Source organism: Hesperophylax consimilis, chromosome 19, assembly GCF_061612785.1.
Source record: "Hesperophylax consimilis isolate HC1 chromosome 19, BYU_Hcon_1.0, whole genome shotgun sequence".
Classification (NCBI taxonomy): domain Eukaryota; kingdom Metazoa; phylum Arthropoda; class Insecta; order Trichoptera; family Limnephilidae; genus Hesperophylax; species Hesperophylax consimilis.
Genome location: NC_142854.1, coordinates 6,876,294 through 6,892,109, shown reverse-complemented (window position 1 = coordinate 6,892,109; position 15,816 = coordinate 6,876,294). Strand labels below are relative to the sequence as shown.

General features: G+C 34.3%; 2 protein-coding genes across 2 annotated transcripts in view; one reads left to right on the top strand and one right to left on the bottom strand.

Annotated features, from left to right (window-relative positions):
• The window catches only part of crb (cell polarity complex component crumbs), a 135,790-nt gene extending 128,577 nt beyond the window's left edge, over nt 1–7,213 (bottom strand). Inside the window, exon 1 of the mRNA XM_089643311.1 lies at nt 7,084–7,213. Within this exon, the coding sequence (XP_089499437.1) occupies nt 7,084–7,114 (31 nt within the window). The 5' untranslated portion in view covers nt 7,115–7,213. The remainder of the gene's footprint in view (nt 1–7,083) is intronic.
• A 1,470-nt stretch (nt 7,214–8,683) lies between these two features.
• Nucleotides 8,684–15,816, top strand: part of LOC149414733 (ATP-binding cassette sub-family F member 1) — a 28,385-nt gene continuing 21,252 nt past the window's right edge. The window contains exons 1-5 of the mRNA XM_089643481.1: nt 8,684–9,044; nt 10,110–10,214; nt 13,951–14,031; nt 15,126–15,170; nt 15,544–15,603. Of these exons, the coding sequence (XP_089499607.1) occupies nt 8,786–9,044; nt 10,110–10,214; nt 13,951–14,031; nt 15,126–15,170; nt 15,544–15,603 (550 nt within the window). The 5' untranslated portion in view covers nt 8,684–8,785. The remainder of the gene's footprint in view (nt 9,045–10,109; nt 10,215–13,950; nt 14,032–15,125; nt 15,171–15,543; nt 15,604–15,816) is intronic.

The window sequence follows — 15,816 nt, the reverse complement described above, 5'->3', positions numbered from 1 at the left end:
GTCATAAATCATGACCTAAAAGAATTGAAGCATATATGTAGCTATATAAACAAAGTAAACATTGTTATCACCGTCTCTGCCCCTGAGGTAATCCTATAAAAGTTACACTAGGTCAGTTCTCGCCGTTATCAGTTACATTATAATATTATGTGCTTCGTTTGATACGATATGCGTACAATCTTAACATACAGAATTCTGTGTAATTCCACTTCTGTGGGATTGTACAAATTGCCCCACATCCAGAATGCCCCACAATCCTCAGTGGCGCACGGAGAAAAACGATTTATGCCGATTTATTAAATGTAATTAGTGTAAGTCAAACTCGAAATTGTATTGACATAGGTAGTTCGCTCAGCGGCAAGTACTCGTAGGCAGTAGGTAGGAACGTAGGAACGCCGATCGCTTCGCATTGCGTCTGAAGTGTTCCCGCTATAATGAATTTTGTATGTGCGAGCGTTCTAGATAAATCTCGTAGCTCTCGCTACAAATCTTCATGAAGCAAAGTAAAAAAAAATAACTCGAGGACACCTGATGTATTGGGGAGGACAACGCGTTCAAGACGTTCTAAATTCGACTGTTGCGAACTTCTGCAACTCATAAACTTACGAATACCTACAATAACAACACGACAAAATACACTATTCCACTGCAACACACATAAGCGCAATTACATTGCGAACTCCCCAACACAACGGTTTCACACTATAAAAGATTTATTTCAACACTATACCTAAATGGAAGTTGTATTTTTGTAAACCAGTCAAATCGCTGTATTTTTTTAATTTGGGTTTATGTTCTTTTTATTTTTGTTTCTTGCATATATTATTTTTTAATGTAATTTTATTTTTATTATTTCTTTCTCATGTTTCAAAATTGTCTGTCATCAAAGTTGTATCTCCTACATGTAAAAGCCCTCTGGGCGTTAAATACATAAATAAAAAAAATAACATTTTGATTTGATTTGACAGATGGCTAATCAAAATCCGAAATTTTCCAAGTAGGAACAATTTCTTATGATGGAACGATTATGACATTAAAACTGACACAAATTTAGAGAACAAATATATTTTTATCAGAAATCTTAGCACGCCGCTGGTAAATAGAGACAGGGTAGGTACTGTTCATACAGAAGGGTGGCAGGTCGCAGGTACACGGTGACAGGTGTAGAGAGAGCAGGTTGCAAATGTAAATTCTAAAGCCCGGATTAGAACCCGGGTTCTGAATACTGCACTGTATTTATGTATTGCTTTTGTAATGCCGCCTTATACGAGTAGCTGCCGCAGACAGAGTAGATTCAGGGTTAGTACCTACTTAATACTGCACCGTACTATGTACTGATATACTAGGGAAGGTTGATACTGTGGGTACTTTCACATTCGAAGGGTCGAGAGTAATTATATAAGTACGTATTATTAATATTACGTTAATTGTGAACAATCAACAGTATAATATTAATAAAGTGCAAGCTTACAAAATACCAGTCTAAATTTATTTATTCCTAAATCGTTAAGAAGATAGCATAATATGCCTAGTATAAATTAGTTCAATTACTGTTATTTATTTTTTGGAATAACTTCATTGAGTAAAACCTCAAATTGTAATATTTAATTATTGATAGATAGTTTAATTAGATAAAGATAGTTGCCAATAAAAAAATGTGCGGTGAAAAAATGAAGACAATGTTGGTAGTTCTTATTCGAAGTATGATACAGTTAAAAGTGACCGAAGGAGATAGGGTCCCATTAGCTCAGTTGGTAGAGCAGTGCCCCGGCAAGACAAGGGTCCTGGGTTCGTGTCCTAGATGTGACCGTATCCTTTTCTGATTTTTCTGTTTCTGATTTTCGTTTAGAAATCACTAATATTGTCTTCAATAATTCAATTATTGTTAGACTGGTATATATTTCTTTTGAATTATGCATTGTTTTATTGCACTTGCAATAGTGTTTTTGTGTACACATTAATTGTTCTTTAATTTATTGCTGTTATTATCCTGTTTACCACTGTACGCTTGTAACTAGATTATCGCTGTATTGTAAAAGCCATTTTATGGCGTTTGAATAAATAAATAAATAATGGAAAATTTTAATAAAGGGACGGTTAGATGGTTTGGACAAATGTGGAGCGGAAGAAAGTGGAAAGGATTGTAAGGAGAATAGATGAGACGAAATAGAAATGGTAAAAGAATTCGGGGACGAACGAGTAAGACATGGCACGACCAGTCTATCGGTTCTAAAGTCAAGACTCTACTATTGTTTTTAAAATGAAGCCACTATTATAAGATTATAAAGCCCCCGACAGTCCCTAGTTTGTTCTTGTTCTTGAAGCTATTGGAGAGACAGTATTTATAATGGAGACCATAAGTTAGAAAGGAAAAAAAGAAACATGGCACGACCAAGTGAATCAAACACGTGAGTCGGGTCATGTCAAGGGTCATAATAACAGAAGAGTATGTATGAGATGACGCATGAGTCTGGATGAAGCAATGTGTATCAATAATAATAATAATAGGATAATTTGTTTTTATGAAAAATCACAAAACGGGAGCTGTAAAAGATAACTTTGTATGCCGGTCTATCAAGGGTTAATTAATTACATTTTTTAATTCACAAAATCTACACGCCACCGACTGCAAAGTTGTTTGTGTATTTAATAATTCGGTTGTTGTGGTAACACACCCCTGACCCCTGCGCAGGTGTAGGTAGGTACCGGGTACGGGTACTAAGTACTAAGTTGAGGCGGGAACTACAGGGTTTTCCAATAAGAGGTGTTATTTTGAATAGCCCGCTATTTCGGTAGATGTTACTTTTGAAGCTGTCATTTTTTAACATTTGACAAGTAGAAACTACGCCATTAATAAAAATGGAACGATACAGGCTTCAACAACGCATTTGAATTATTAAAATTCACTTGAGTGAATCAAATGCAAATCATCTTGAGTGATGAGGCCCATTTCCAACTCGGTGGCTTCGTCAACAAGCAAAATTATCGCATCTGGGGCTCTGAAAACCCAAGAGATATCGTTGAAAAGCCTCTCTATCCTCAACGTGTGACTGTGCGGTTTATGGTCCGGCGGAGTCATTGGACCTTACTTTTTCGAAAATGAGGCTGGAGCAACAGTTACGGTGAATGGATTGCGCTATCGAGAGATGATTAATGATTTTTTATGGCCGAAATTGTATGGTATTGATCTGAAAAACGATTACTTTCAACAAGACGGCGCTACGTGCCACACAAGCAACGAAACCATTGATCTTTTACGATTGAATATCAAAATAACACATCTTATTGGAAAACCCTGTATATGGCTACACAGCAGTTATGGGGGAGTATCTACCGTATACAGAAATACCTACCCACCTCTTTCTGGGTGTAATTATTCCCTTTCCTAACGCGTTCCGATAGTGACATATAGTATATCAAATTATTATAAGCAATAATTAGTAACCTGATATATCCCCGAGTAAAGATAAATATCTTCGATTTGTATGGATATTTCAGGCGACTAATTATTACTTGTAATTATTTATTATCCTTTGTGCTACGCATAAAAAAAGTTTTCTTATAAACATTAGTTTATCATTAAAAAATATATATAATAATATTTGACAAATCAAAATATTACACCAACAAGTGTAGATATAATATGTCTCGACGCCATCTAGTGGAAAATTAAGCACTAACAAAGCCTTTCCTACAAAATAAAGTTGGTTGTTTACAGGTGAAAAAAATATAATAGGCAGTAATTGTTGATTGAAGTACTAGTACATATTGAATTATTTGGCGTGTTGGAAATAAGCCGACGTAGCTCAGTGATCCAGAGCACCTGACCGGACATCAGAAGGTGCGGGTTCGGTTAAACTACAAATCATCCGAATATCATTGACTACAGTGATCACCTACCTAGGCGTCTTCTAGTTTTGAAAAGAAGGTGACCCTGGGAAGGAGAGAAAGTTCTGGGAAGGAAAAGGGTTTGAAGGATGGGTAGGAATCTAGGGATCAGTTTGTCCAGGAGTGACGGACGTATGATCCATCATGTGCCTAGTAGAACGGTTCGTCAGAAGGTACCTTACCATTGTAACATTGCAGGTACCAAAGCAGAAATAAATTCAGTAATGAACCGACTACACAGTGCAGGGAATAAATATTGCGTGAACACTAACGGTACTGAGTGTCTATCAGCCTATAAACACATTATTATTAAATCTGTATGTCAAATATGAACTTGGCAAACATTAAATGTGCGAACTATTTCTACTACTCTACAAAATACGTTTAAACAAATAAATATTATAATACTTAGTTTAATATTATAGTACTTAACTTAATATTATAGTACTTTGTTTAATATTATAATACTTAACTTAATATTGTAATACTTAGTTTAATATTATAATGCTTGGTTTAATATTGTGGTACTTGACTTAATATTGTGATACTTGGTTTAATATTGTAATACTTAACTAAATGTTTTTCTATTAGACTTTTTGTCGATTCTTTCCTAATCTTGCGTAATAGAGATTGTTAATTAGAGTTACATAGTTTATAGGCTAATGTGAACAACAATTTCATCCTTTTTTATTCAATTGATTTGGAGGATATTGGCAGATCATATATTTTTATTTCATTTACTTAAATTTCATGTTACCTAAGTTTCGTAAACTCTTGTTTCATGTTACCTATATTTTGTTAACCTATGCATTGTTAAATCTTATATTTTATGTAATCTGTATATTCTTATATATTATGTAAACTCTTTATTGTTATTGTATTTAGAAAACATAATTGCATTGTATGTAAAAGCCCTATCGGCGTTTAAATGAAAATAAATAAATAAATCCCTCGAGCTGCGGTGCAAGAGAGAGCAGTTGGAGAGGTCAAAGGGTCTCCCCAATCAGCTCTCTCGATCCGGCACGCCACGCAGCTGGTGGCCAGTCGCATCCTGAACACACCTCACCCGATCAACCGGGACACCCCTGCTAGATCACCAAACGTAACGAACCACTTGGGGTGACCGATGGCAGAGGTGTTGATTATCCAATAAATGGTTCCCGAGGCGGCGGTACCCCAACCCGCCTCCCAAATCGTAAAATATATAAATAATGCCACCGAATGTACCTACGTACTATTATAAAAGAAACATTATTTATTTATCTTGATTTTCCACGCTCAGCTATATATATAAATCTAATGCAAGATGGAAAAATAGTATATAATAGGATTAGGCATAGTACAATAATAAAATTAAATAAGTCGAAGCAGAGATAGACAGTTTGTTTAATTAGATTTGTTGTTATGCTTGCCGATATAAATTCTTAAAAGACTTGTTTATATTTAGTGATTACCTAAATTCTGTATACGGCGAACGGGAGTATACAAATTGTGATTGCGTGTTGGAGTATTGCAAAACAAAACAAAACATGTAGGTATAATGGTGTTAAAATAAGTAGCCCAATAATTAATTATTATATTTTAATACCACTATACCATAAACAATCGTTATGATTCATGATCATTTATTTCAGGTAGGTACCTAGTTTCCCGTTGACTATGCACAATAAAAAATATTATGTATTACAATAAATAAAGAAAGCAACTCGTAAACAAACATAAATATCATCCGGATTACCTCACCAAGGTTGCAAAAAATCGCATAAAAAACACGCATAACTCGGCGGTTCCTACTTCCGGGAATTTGTAGAAGAGATGAGATGGTGTAGTATTGCCCTAGATAAAAGACAACCATTCAGAATCGAAATGTTGTTTGAAACGGCTTTAACCGTGTTTGGTGACCAGATATGAATAGCAAGGTACTTCCCTATCTTCCTCATTTCCTCCCCTCCCTCAAATGGGGATGCCATAGTCTCAATGGTTCCGGTTAGTAGGGGGCAGTTGGGACTAAGTGCAGACGGAAGGTGATTTTGACGTACTCTTAGGTAAACAATTTGCATTTTTTCTCCCTCTCGAGCCAACGTTTCGGATAGTCTTGTAGCATCCATCATCAGGGAAGATGTATTATAGAATGCATGTGTTTAAGGCAGTCATACCAGGAAGTGTTCCTGACAACTTGCACAATAAAACATCCTTTAAATCCAGCCTAAATAATAATCATGTATTTCGGTAGGTACTTATGTATATTTGAATTCATATCTCTTTCAGCGGGAATCTGTACGGGAAGTCGGCTACTTCCGAAACCTAAGACAAGAAATCGACATCAAAAGTGATAAGATGTTACTTTGTACCTATTTATATGCGAAGCATTTCAACGAATAAATACCCAAGTCATTTTATTTTCAATTAGTAGATTTTCATTGCCATTCCAGACAAAACCATTTTTTTATATAATAATTCACATTATTTAAATAAAACTAGTGGAAAGTATTTAGATAGCATGATAGAAATACTAGTCGATTCTGCAACGAACGAATCAATACATCCATGCATCATACCTATTTGTCTTGTTCTGACAAACCGTGGTTATGCCGTTCAAAAGGGACAAACAGTAACAACAAGATATAATATTAAAATTTGTCGTAAAATAACTCGATACATTAAAGACTGAGATAAGCTATTCATTTACGTCTTTTAAAAAATTAAAAAAAAACTTCAACGGAAAAACGATAATATTTACACAAATTGTCAACTTTACAAAAAGTTTACTTTTTACATTCCAACGTGAAAAACGAATAATAACAATACGGTACTAAGCCGTACACATTGAAATCAAATAACGCACTATTGTTGGCTCACAGGTTGTGTGATTCATTCACCTGACCCTTCAACGTGATCTATCAAAACGCGGCCACGTTAATTCATATTTACCTGTACCCAACTCTTCAAAATGATCCTTTACTTTTTTCAATTACGCTAGTAAGATCAACGATATTCAGCCTCGAAAAGGCAGCGAACGGTGAAATACAACAACGTTTAATGTTATGCCTTGACGGTTTTGAAATCTGTCTATTGTACACCTTTGCGATTTACAGGTAAACGAATTCCAACAACCGCCCACTTTCCGTATACATTTCACTTATATTCGACGAATTTTAGCTACATGGGTTTAGTTAAATGTAAATAAAGACTTACCGAATAAGATAAGTATTCCAAAATAATCCATGGTTCACTTTAACGGCGACATTTAAAAGAAAAATAACAAAAAACACGACACAAACAGACAGCAACACCTCAATTAGGTGCCATGATTGAACTGAAGTTGGTTGGAAAAATAGCAGGTAAATTTCAGTCATCAGTGTTGCTGACCGTGTGTCTGATATATTTTGAAATCTAACAAAAGTATTCTTTTAACAAAATATTATGTTTAAATACGATTAGTAAAAAATAAATAGTACCCGGTGTTAATTTTCTGTAAAAACAACGGATTTCATTAGGTATAGTTGATTGAAATATTGTAAATATATGTTTTTTAACTGACAACACCCATAATGTTGCTATTTTTATTTCCCTAGATCTAGCGAGTTTATAAGATAATTTATTTTCGTGATTCATATAATAATATTGATATTTATGTTTAATCAAACATACTTATTTCGGTATTTGGTGATGGGATGTGATGTGAAATGTTATTTTTAAATTCCTTTAGCTTTTATTTTTTAATAAACATATTATTATTTACATGTTGGAACTTACTACCACAAGACTAGTCAAATGCGTGCGTCGGGACTGTCGCTTTGTTTAAATTTAATGAAACACATTCTACGTACTCTAGAAAAAAAAAATCCATCATTTGAATGTAATTTTAACAACTCCAATATCAAAATAAACTAAACATTCAAATCATGTTCCAAAAGCAACTATTGATATTCTCAAAAATTATTTAAAAATATATATTCATATACAGATGGTGTCATGATATACAAAATTTTAAAAAATGCCGTTGAGCTTCGGTAGATTCTCTATGGAAGTGGGTAGATATAGTTCGTCTTTCGTGAAGGAATGGACCCGATCTGGTATTTTTTTCTTTCGTGGCTCTGTTCCGGGTCGCGACCCGAAGTTTGGGAAACAATGTATGATAAAGTATAATAATAATAATAACATGACTGGTCGGGGGTACGGCTTCTGTAGGTATATTGGGATTCATGCAAATAATGTATCTTTCTCGTCGTAAACACATTTATTTAAGATATTTATACGTAAATTTTATTTTGTTTGACGCTCTCATGTAAACATTTTGTTTCTAACTGAAAAAAAGAAGATAAAATACATATAAGGTACGGATCGTCAATTCTTATTATGGCCAACAGCACGGATAAATGAACGGATATCTACAAAACCAACTGCAAAAACATTTACAAAATTATAAATAAGTTAATAATCGACTCTTTTTTGTTGTTTGTTTTTGGGGTGTTATGCCGTGTTGCGCTAACTCCTTCTTTAGCCGACGTTTCGGACAGCGTTGCAGTGTCCATCATCAGGGCAGATCCGGTAGATCTGAAGACTTACCTAATAATCGACTCATTTTAATTTAGTTTAACCATAATTGTTAGTGATATTAATATTTTGTTCTGATATAAAATGTATTTTTTACGTTTTTATCGTGGCAGTTTTTTTACGGGCATCGCGAATCGAAAACGTTTTGGGACCACCGAGTTAGTCAAAATTAAGAATGTGGCGAAATTGTTTTTTACACTGGTAACACCTTTACTCAAGTCTGGCAGTCTGGCATTTCTGAATTCTGACGTTTCGCTTGAAATCTGTCTACAATCCTGCAAGGCCACGTTATCGTGTATGTTGTGACAATTGTGTTTAATTTTAGACAAATCCATTAAATATGTCTAAAAAGAAGGGCGGGAAGAAAAACCAGGACTTCGACGACGAAATTGAAGATAAACCAAAGGTCGCAGCTGGAAATAATGACGAGGAGATAACCTCAAAGTCAAAATCAGCAAAGGCGCCCAAGAAAAAGGCCAAGGGGAAGAAAGATGATTGGAGCGATGATGAAGAGAAAGAATCCAAGCCAAAGAAACCTGTTGTAGACTCTGACGAGGAAGAGATTGCCAAACAAAATCAAAAGAAAGCACAGAAAAAAGGTTAGCTGACTTTATTACATTTGTACAGGGCGATGTTTATGCTGTCTTTTTCATGTTGTGGTATATTATGTGCAAACTCATTTGATTGTATAGAGGCCGCTATTAATAGTTTTTGATGGCCCTTCGATTATGACTGGATCAGAAATAATAAATTCACGAAACAAAGCTTGACAATTTATTTCAGAGTTCTGTCTATCTCAGATTACTCTTTTCGTGGTCTGCTGATTTTATTACTTTACTCGCGTTTCCTTCGAGTTATCATTCTGATACTGGACCAATACGAGATCATGTAATAATAATACATCACACAATGTCAAATGTTTTAAAAAGTGCTGTATGAACTGAATGTTGTAGGGTATTTTCGGTTTGTACAGCAGAGTTTTGGTTCAATTTACTTTTCCCGCATCAGGATAGTTAGATATACTAATTTCGGTTGTACCCTTGTCTGTAACTCTGTCTCAATGAACTCTAGAATTTTTTTATAAGCTTAATTTTAAAAAAGGGAAGTGATTGTTTGGAGGATCCAGACAAGCGTTAAAGTACCTACCTATAATATAATATTTTAAGAGAAATTTGTCATTTTCAAAATTGTAACAGATTTTTCAGGAATATATTTTATAGCCAATTAGTCTAATTTAATCTCCTGAATGACCGGAAACTATCGAATCCCCACGCACTTCTACTCGTGTGATAATAGTGGAACACGTTTCAAGGAGATAGATTCAGTAAGCACTTGTGTCTCTATACTATCCTGTGATTTTTTCACAGGTCTCGCTAGAATAACATAACTTTGATAGAATGTAAGGTAAAAAATATTTAATCCTTCAATGAGCCAAAGATGATTATGACAAAAAATGAATGGTATCATGAGATTGTGTTGCACTACCACTAATGTATGTAAATTTGTTGACAAAATGTCATGTAATTTCCCTTTCTCTTGGAGTTCACCTGTATTGTCGATTATATTAGGTCTAGAGTTTATCACTACGAATCTATGTATTCTTTCTCAATTCCTTACCCTAATCTGTTTATTGTATTTGAATAATAATTTTTGTTTGATTGCAGTTAACAAGAAAAAAGCCCACGATGAATCTTTGGATGAGGGTGACTCCGAAGAAGAGAAAAAGAAACCTCCGTCTGGCAAACAGGCTGTGAAGAAGAAGGCTAAAGGTAAAGTTTCAAGCAAAGCGACAGTAGCATCAGTGTCGCTGCGTCATTGACGCACTGGTCACTTCTGAGGGTTGCAATACTAATGCCGGCGGACCCCAGTCATTACGTGATCGCCCACCTAGCAGTGGCGGCTCGTGACTTTTGGGTGTACAGGGTGGCCACAGACCTGGAAAACCGGGAAAACCGGGAATTATCAGGGAATTTTACCGAACCGGGAATTATCAGGGAAATGTCAGGGAATTTTAAAATATTCTTAAAATATCAGGGAATTCCAAAAATAAAACGAAATTCGTTATTTACGATTTGTGAAGTCCCAAAGTTGTGTTTTATTACTTTTACTTGCGGCGTGTGTAACAAAAGATATGCCGACAAAGACAAACTAGATAAGTAGGTATTTTTTTATTATTATTTTCGTAAATAGCCCTTGCAACACAATCATGTCGTAAACCACCCGCTTTGGTTTTTCCCCTATACTATGTAGGTGCGAAATCTGTAAAGAAAAAGCTAGCAAAGTTACAACAAAGTGTCAAAAGGGTCGGACACCCAGTACGGCCGTAATAAAATTTAAAGATCATCATTATCAACATTTTTACAAAGTGTCAATACAGTAGAACGTCGTTTCGAAATCCACGGGACATCAGAAATCAAATTTCGAATTAATTCCCACGCAATTCGAATTTTTATGAAAAAAAAAAAAAAAACGCCGAAAATCGATTTTCTCGGCCGCCTCTTCAAATCCGGGTGGTATTTTAGTTGTAAATTCGTATTAATACCAATTATTTCTTTATTTTCGCGGCCGATTACCGTAGCAGCGGGCCCTTTAAATTCAGATATTCGCAATAAATTCGTAAAAATGCTATATATTTACGCGTAAATCGAGATTTCGCTGCCGATTTCGGTCGCGGCCTACCCTTTAAATTGAGATATTCGTAAAAATACGATATATTTCCGCGTAAATCGAGAATTCGCGGCCGTATTCCGTCGCGGCCGGCACTTAAAATTCATATTCGAAAAAAATTCGCAAAAATACGATATATTTCCGTGTAAATCGAGAATGCGCGGCCGATTTCCGTCGCGGCCGACCCTTTAAATTAAGATATTTGATGTAAATTCGTAAAAATATGAAATATTTCCGCGTAAATCGAGTTTTATCGGCAGTTTTTTGTCGCGGCGTATTTTTTAAATCGGATATTCGAAGTAAAGTAGTAAAAATACGATATATTTCCGCGTAAATTGAAATTTCGCGGCCGATTTCCGTCGCAGCGGGCCATTTAAATTCAAATATTCGAAATAAATTCGTAAATATAGGATACATTTACGCGTAAATCGAAATTTCGCGGCCGAGTTTCGTCGCGGCCGACCCTTTAAATACAGATATTTGGTGTAAACTCGTAAAACTACGACATATATCCGCGTAAAACTCGGCCCTTCAAACTCGGATATTCGAAATAAATTTGAAAAAATACAACATTCCAGTGTAAATCGATTCAGATTTACAAAATAATAATACTAATTAGGACGATGTATAACCACGTAAAAATACATTTTTCGGCGTTTTACCGCCACGGCTGACTTTTAGATTCAGATTTACGAAATATTATGATTTATTTTCGCCAAAATCAAATTTTTTCGAATTTCACGAACAAATTTTCGTGCGCGGACAAAAATAAATTTCGAATTACGAATTAACGAATTTCGAATTAAAAAATTTTTCTGCGGAAATTTTTTTGGCGAAAATTTCGAATTACGCGTTTTTTCGAATTATCGGGGTTCTACTGTACTTACTTTTGTTTATTTGTCTATTTTTGTCTGGTCTTTTCATTTGTACACAAATTGTCTTCAGGCGAAATATCATAAATTTGTAATAAGTGTATTTTGTTTTGAATAGATCATTGTGGTGCAAGGAAATAATAAATGCTTTAAATGACGGAATTCCCTTTATTTATGTATCTGTTCTAATTTTCTGGCGTAGATGAAAATCGTGTTTCAAAAATAAAATTTTGAACGATATGTCCTTATACCAAATAAAACATATCAGGGAAAAATATAGAAACTGCCCTGGAAAACCTGGAATTATCAGGGAATTTTGAAATCCGTTTTTTGTGGCCACCCTGGTGTACTAGAGTGCTAATATTACAAAAAATTTCATTATTGATGTTGTTGTAGCTGAAAACGATTTTTTTTTTTTTTTCGAAAATTCTATTTTTTGTATGAATATTTTCACAAAATTACAGTTTGGCCGTGAGCCGCACGGAATTTATGAGCCGCCACTGCGACCTAGTTGTCTCGTCTTGCTCTTATAAATTTTATCTAGTTAAACTAAAATTTTATGAATCAATCTCTTGTGAAAGGTTTGCAATTTCACTACAAACTCTTTTATGTTGTGTTTTTGTATTCTTTTGTACTTAAATTAAATCTTCTGAGTTAAACACCATCAATAATGTAAAATTTTTCGAACTCTATCACACTCAAAAGACACGAGCCGAAACTGGTTTTGACACCAGTTATAAGAGAAGCTTCTTTTGCGCATCTTTCTCGGTAAAAACTTAAAAAACCTTACATTTAAAAAAAAGCTGTTTATTTTTTTTTGTATGTTTTTATTTAGTTATAAAAAAATACATTTTTATATATAGTGTAAGCCTTTTAACAACTTATTTCTATGACATTAAGGACACTTTGCAATACATCTAAAACTTATTCTTTATAGTATTTAGGCATAAGCCACGAAAAGCAGCAAGGCTTTTAGCTTCTTTAACCTTTCCTTATCTGTGGTGTGTATTTACTAAGCATTGCTTCTAATAACTTTAATAACTCTATAAATATAATAAATTCTGGGTTCAGATTTTAGGTATTCCTCCGCTATACATTTATTCACTGAATAAAAATAAAATTTTATATAGTTTTCAAATTCAATTAAAAACCAGAGATTTTTGTTAAAAACCGGAAACAAATACACCAATACAATCAACCGCGTGATACTGCTACGCGAAGAGTGTGCGAGGAAATGACACGCCATTGATGTCCCGCTTTAGTTCGCTACGCGGGAACATGAGAAATCCACACGTCCGCAGTTGTATTTTGATTTAGACCATCGATACCTACGATCGCACAGCTGTGTGTGTGCCAGCCGCCAGCCCAGCCAGTCAGACGTGGACCGTCGTTAGATGTGGACCCCTCGCACGTTTTTTTAGCATCTGCTGATGGTTTTTTCATGTTTTCAGCAATTAAATTACAATTATTATCACTTTTGATATAAAATATAATAAACATAAGCGATTAGCTATGAATATTAATATTTTTCCATTATTAAATGGCTTATTTTGAGATGTGTATTGACTACACAGCACCGGAACGCGTGGATTTTTTAAGCACAGTAAGGGAAAGGTTAACGTCTGTCGGTAGCTCATTAAAAATCTTAAATCCTTTAAAATAGAGATTATTTTGGGTTCCGGATAAATATGTTTTTGGAAGTCTAAAATCTCCACAGTTTCTCGTGGGGTAGCCATGTATTGCAAAATTAAAATTTACATTCTTAAACATGTATTTCGGGAGCATCATTTTTTTAGCTTAAATATAAATAATAAGGTATTGTAAATATTTCGATGTCTCACACTTAGTACACCTAGTTTTTTCTGCATTATAATTTTCTTAGAATACCTACTGCCTACTATTTGGCGGTGCCTTCTGTTTTCATGAATGTCGAAAGCCTCTCATATTGTTGTGTATCTTTTTATAGGCAAGGGAAAGAAGGATGATGATTGGTCGGACGATGAAGAGGAAGAGAAGAAACCCGACAAGAAAGCTGCTAAGAAAAAAGGTACCTAAAATTGTATTTTAATTTGCGTCTCAAGTATAATGTATTATTTTTAGATTTGGCACGCTCAGTGCACTACACAAAAAGTGCACCCGGGAATTACTAAGGAAGTTATTCTAAACTAGCTGTACCCCGCCACGCGTTGCTGTGACTCAGTCTGTCTGTGCAGATAGAGAAAAAATAGCGCGTTAAAAAATTACATCTAACAGATGGAAGGTTAAAAAAAAAAGCATGTTTATTCAACAGTTTTCGCTGTTTTGTAAAAAAAAGCAAGTTTTTACCTGTCACAGGTGACATATATATAATATAGGTATATAAAAATACACGCTTATTCGAATGCAACGCTGTGTCAAAATTTCAAAGCAATCGGTGAAGAAATTTAGGAGATTTAAGATTTTGAACAAATCAACATTTTTATTTATATAGATGAGGTTATTTATATAGATGAGGTTATTTATATAGATGAGGTTATTTATATAGATGAGGTTATTTATATAGATGAGGTTATTTATATAGATGAGGTTATTTATATAGATGAGGTTATTTCAATATTTAAAAAAAATTATATGGAGTTGATAGTGACAGAAAAATTAGTTTTTAGATATATCCAAAGCTAGCAAAGTTATGAGCTTTCAAAGAAACTTGGGTAAAATTAATACAATCGTGATATCACACTATTCGAATGGCAGTACCGCTGCGCCGTCATTGTATGTACCATGACATCACATGTTTATCGGCCGTCCGCAAATATCAACATTTTGATGACTTATATCTTCGGTACTATTCGGTATTATTCAAAAATTAAAAATAGTTCTGTCCTCAGCATGCTCTAATTAATGTGATACATTTGTAAATGACTTTCAATTTCATTGTAGGAGACAACAATATTGATTAGTCTGGGAATTTCTCCATTTAAAATTAAAATTTTCACAATGTTACACCTTTGGGGATATTCCTGGGAATTTTCCCTAGATTATTCCCCAAAAGTAAATCTCTGGGAATTTTCCCATTACTTGGCATGTTACATCTCAGAGTCACATTGGAAATGATAATACTATCAAATGATTTATGTATTGAATTGTATTTTGTGTTTTCAGGCAAAGGCAAAAAGGATGATGACTCGGAAGATGAAATTAAGAAAGGTTAGAATACACAGAAAATAATATAATATGATTTATAATTTATTTCAAACCATATAATGCATAAAATGTTAATTTTTTAATTTTCCCGCAAACATCAAACTTATTTAAATGAACAACAAAATATGTGTCTACTTTTTTTGGATGGGTCGCCACGCTAACCTTAGTTAAAAATTCCATGAAAGTATTAAATAACCGTGTGATTAATATCGGAATCCGCATGAGTAACAGAGTATGGGAGGACACTAAAACACTAAATTTTTATTTTTATTATTTTTTATAATATGGTTTGAAATAAATAAATACAGTTTATACGGAGTTATATCGCTGGTCATTGATAGGTTATCCTGTTCTAATTCATTGTCTTATTTTGTAGGAAAGGATGGTTCAGATGAAGAGGAAGTGAAAACTAAGAAAGCGCCAGTTAAGAAGAAAGGTATTATTCTTTTTCTTAAACTTTTGAATGAGATTGTATCATATGTGTGATACAACAAGAAATTACCATTCGTAAGCAGCTGTATTGCACGTCTGATACAGCACTCCTATCATAGACATACAAAACAATAAACTTCTCAATAAGGGAAAGGGCGTGACCGTCTCCCTTTTAAGTGATCAATAAATGAATCCGACAATGTACAGGTAACTCATT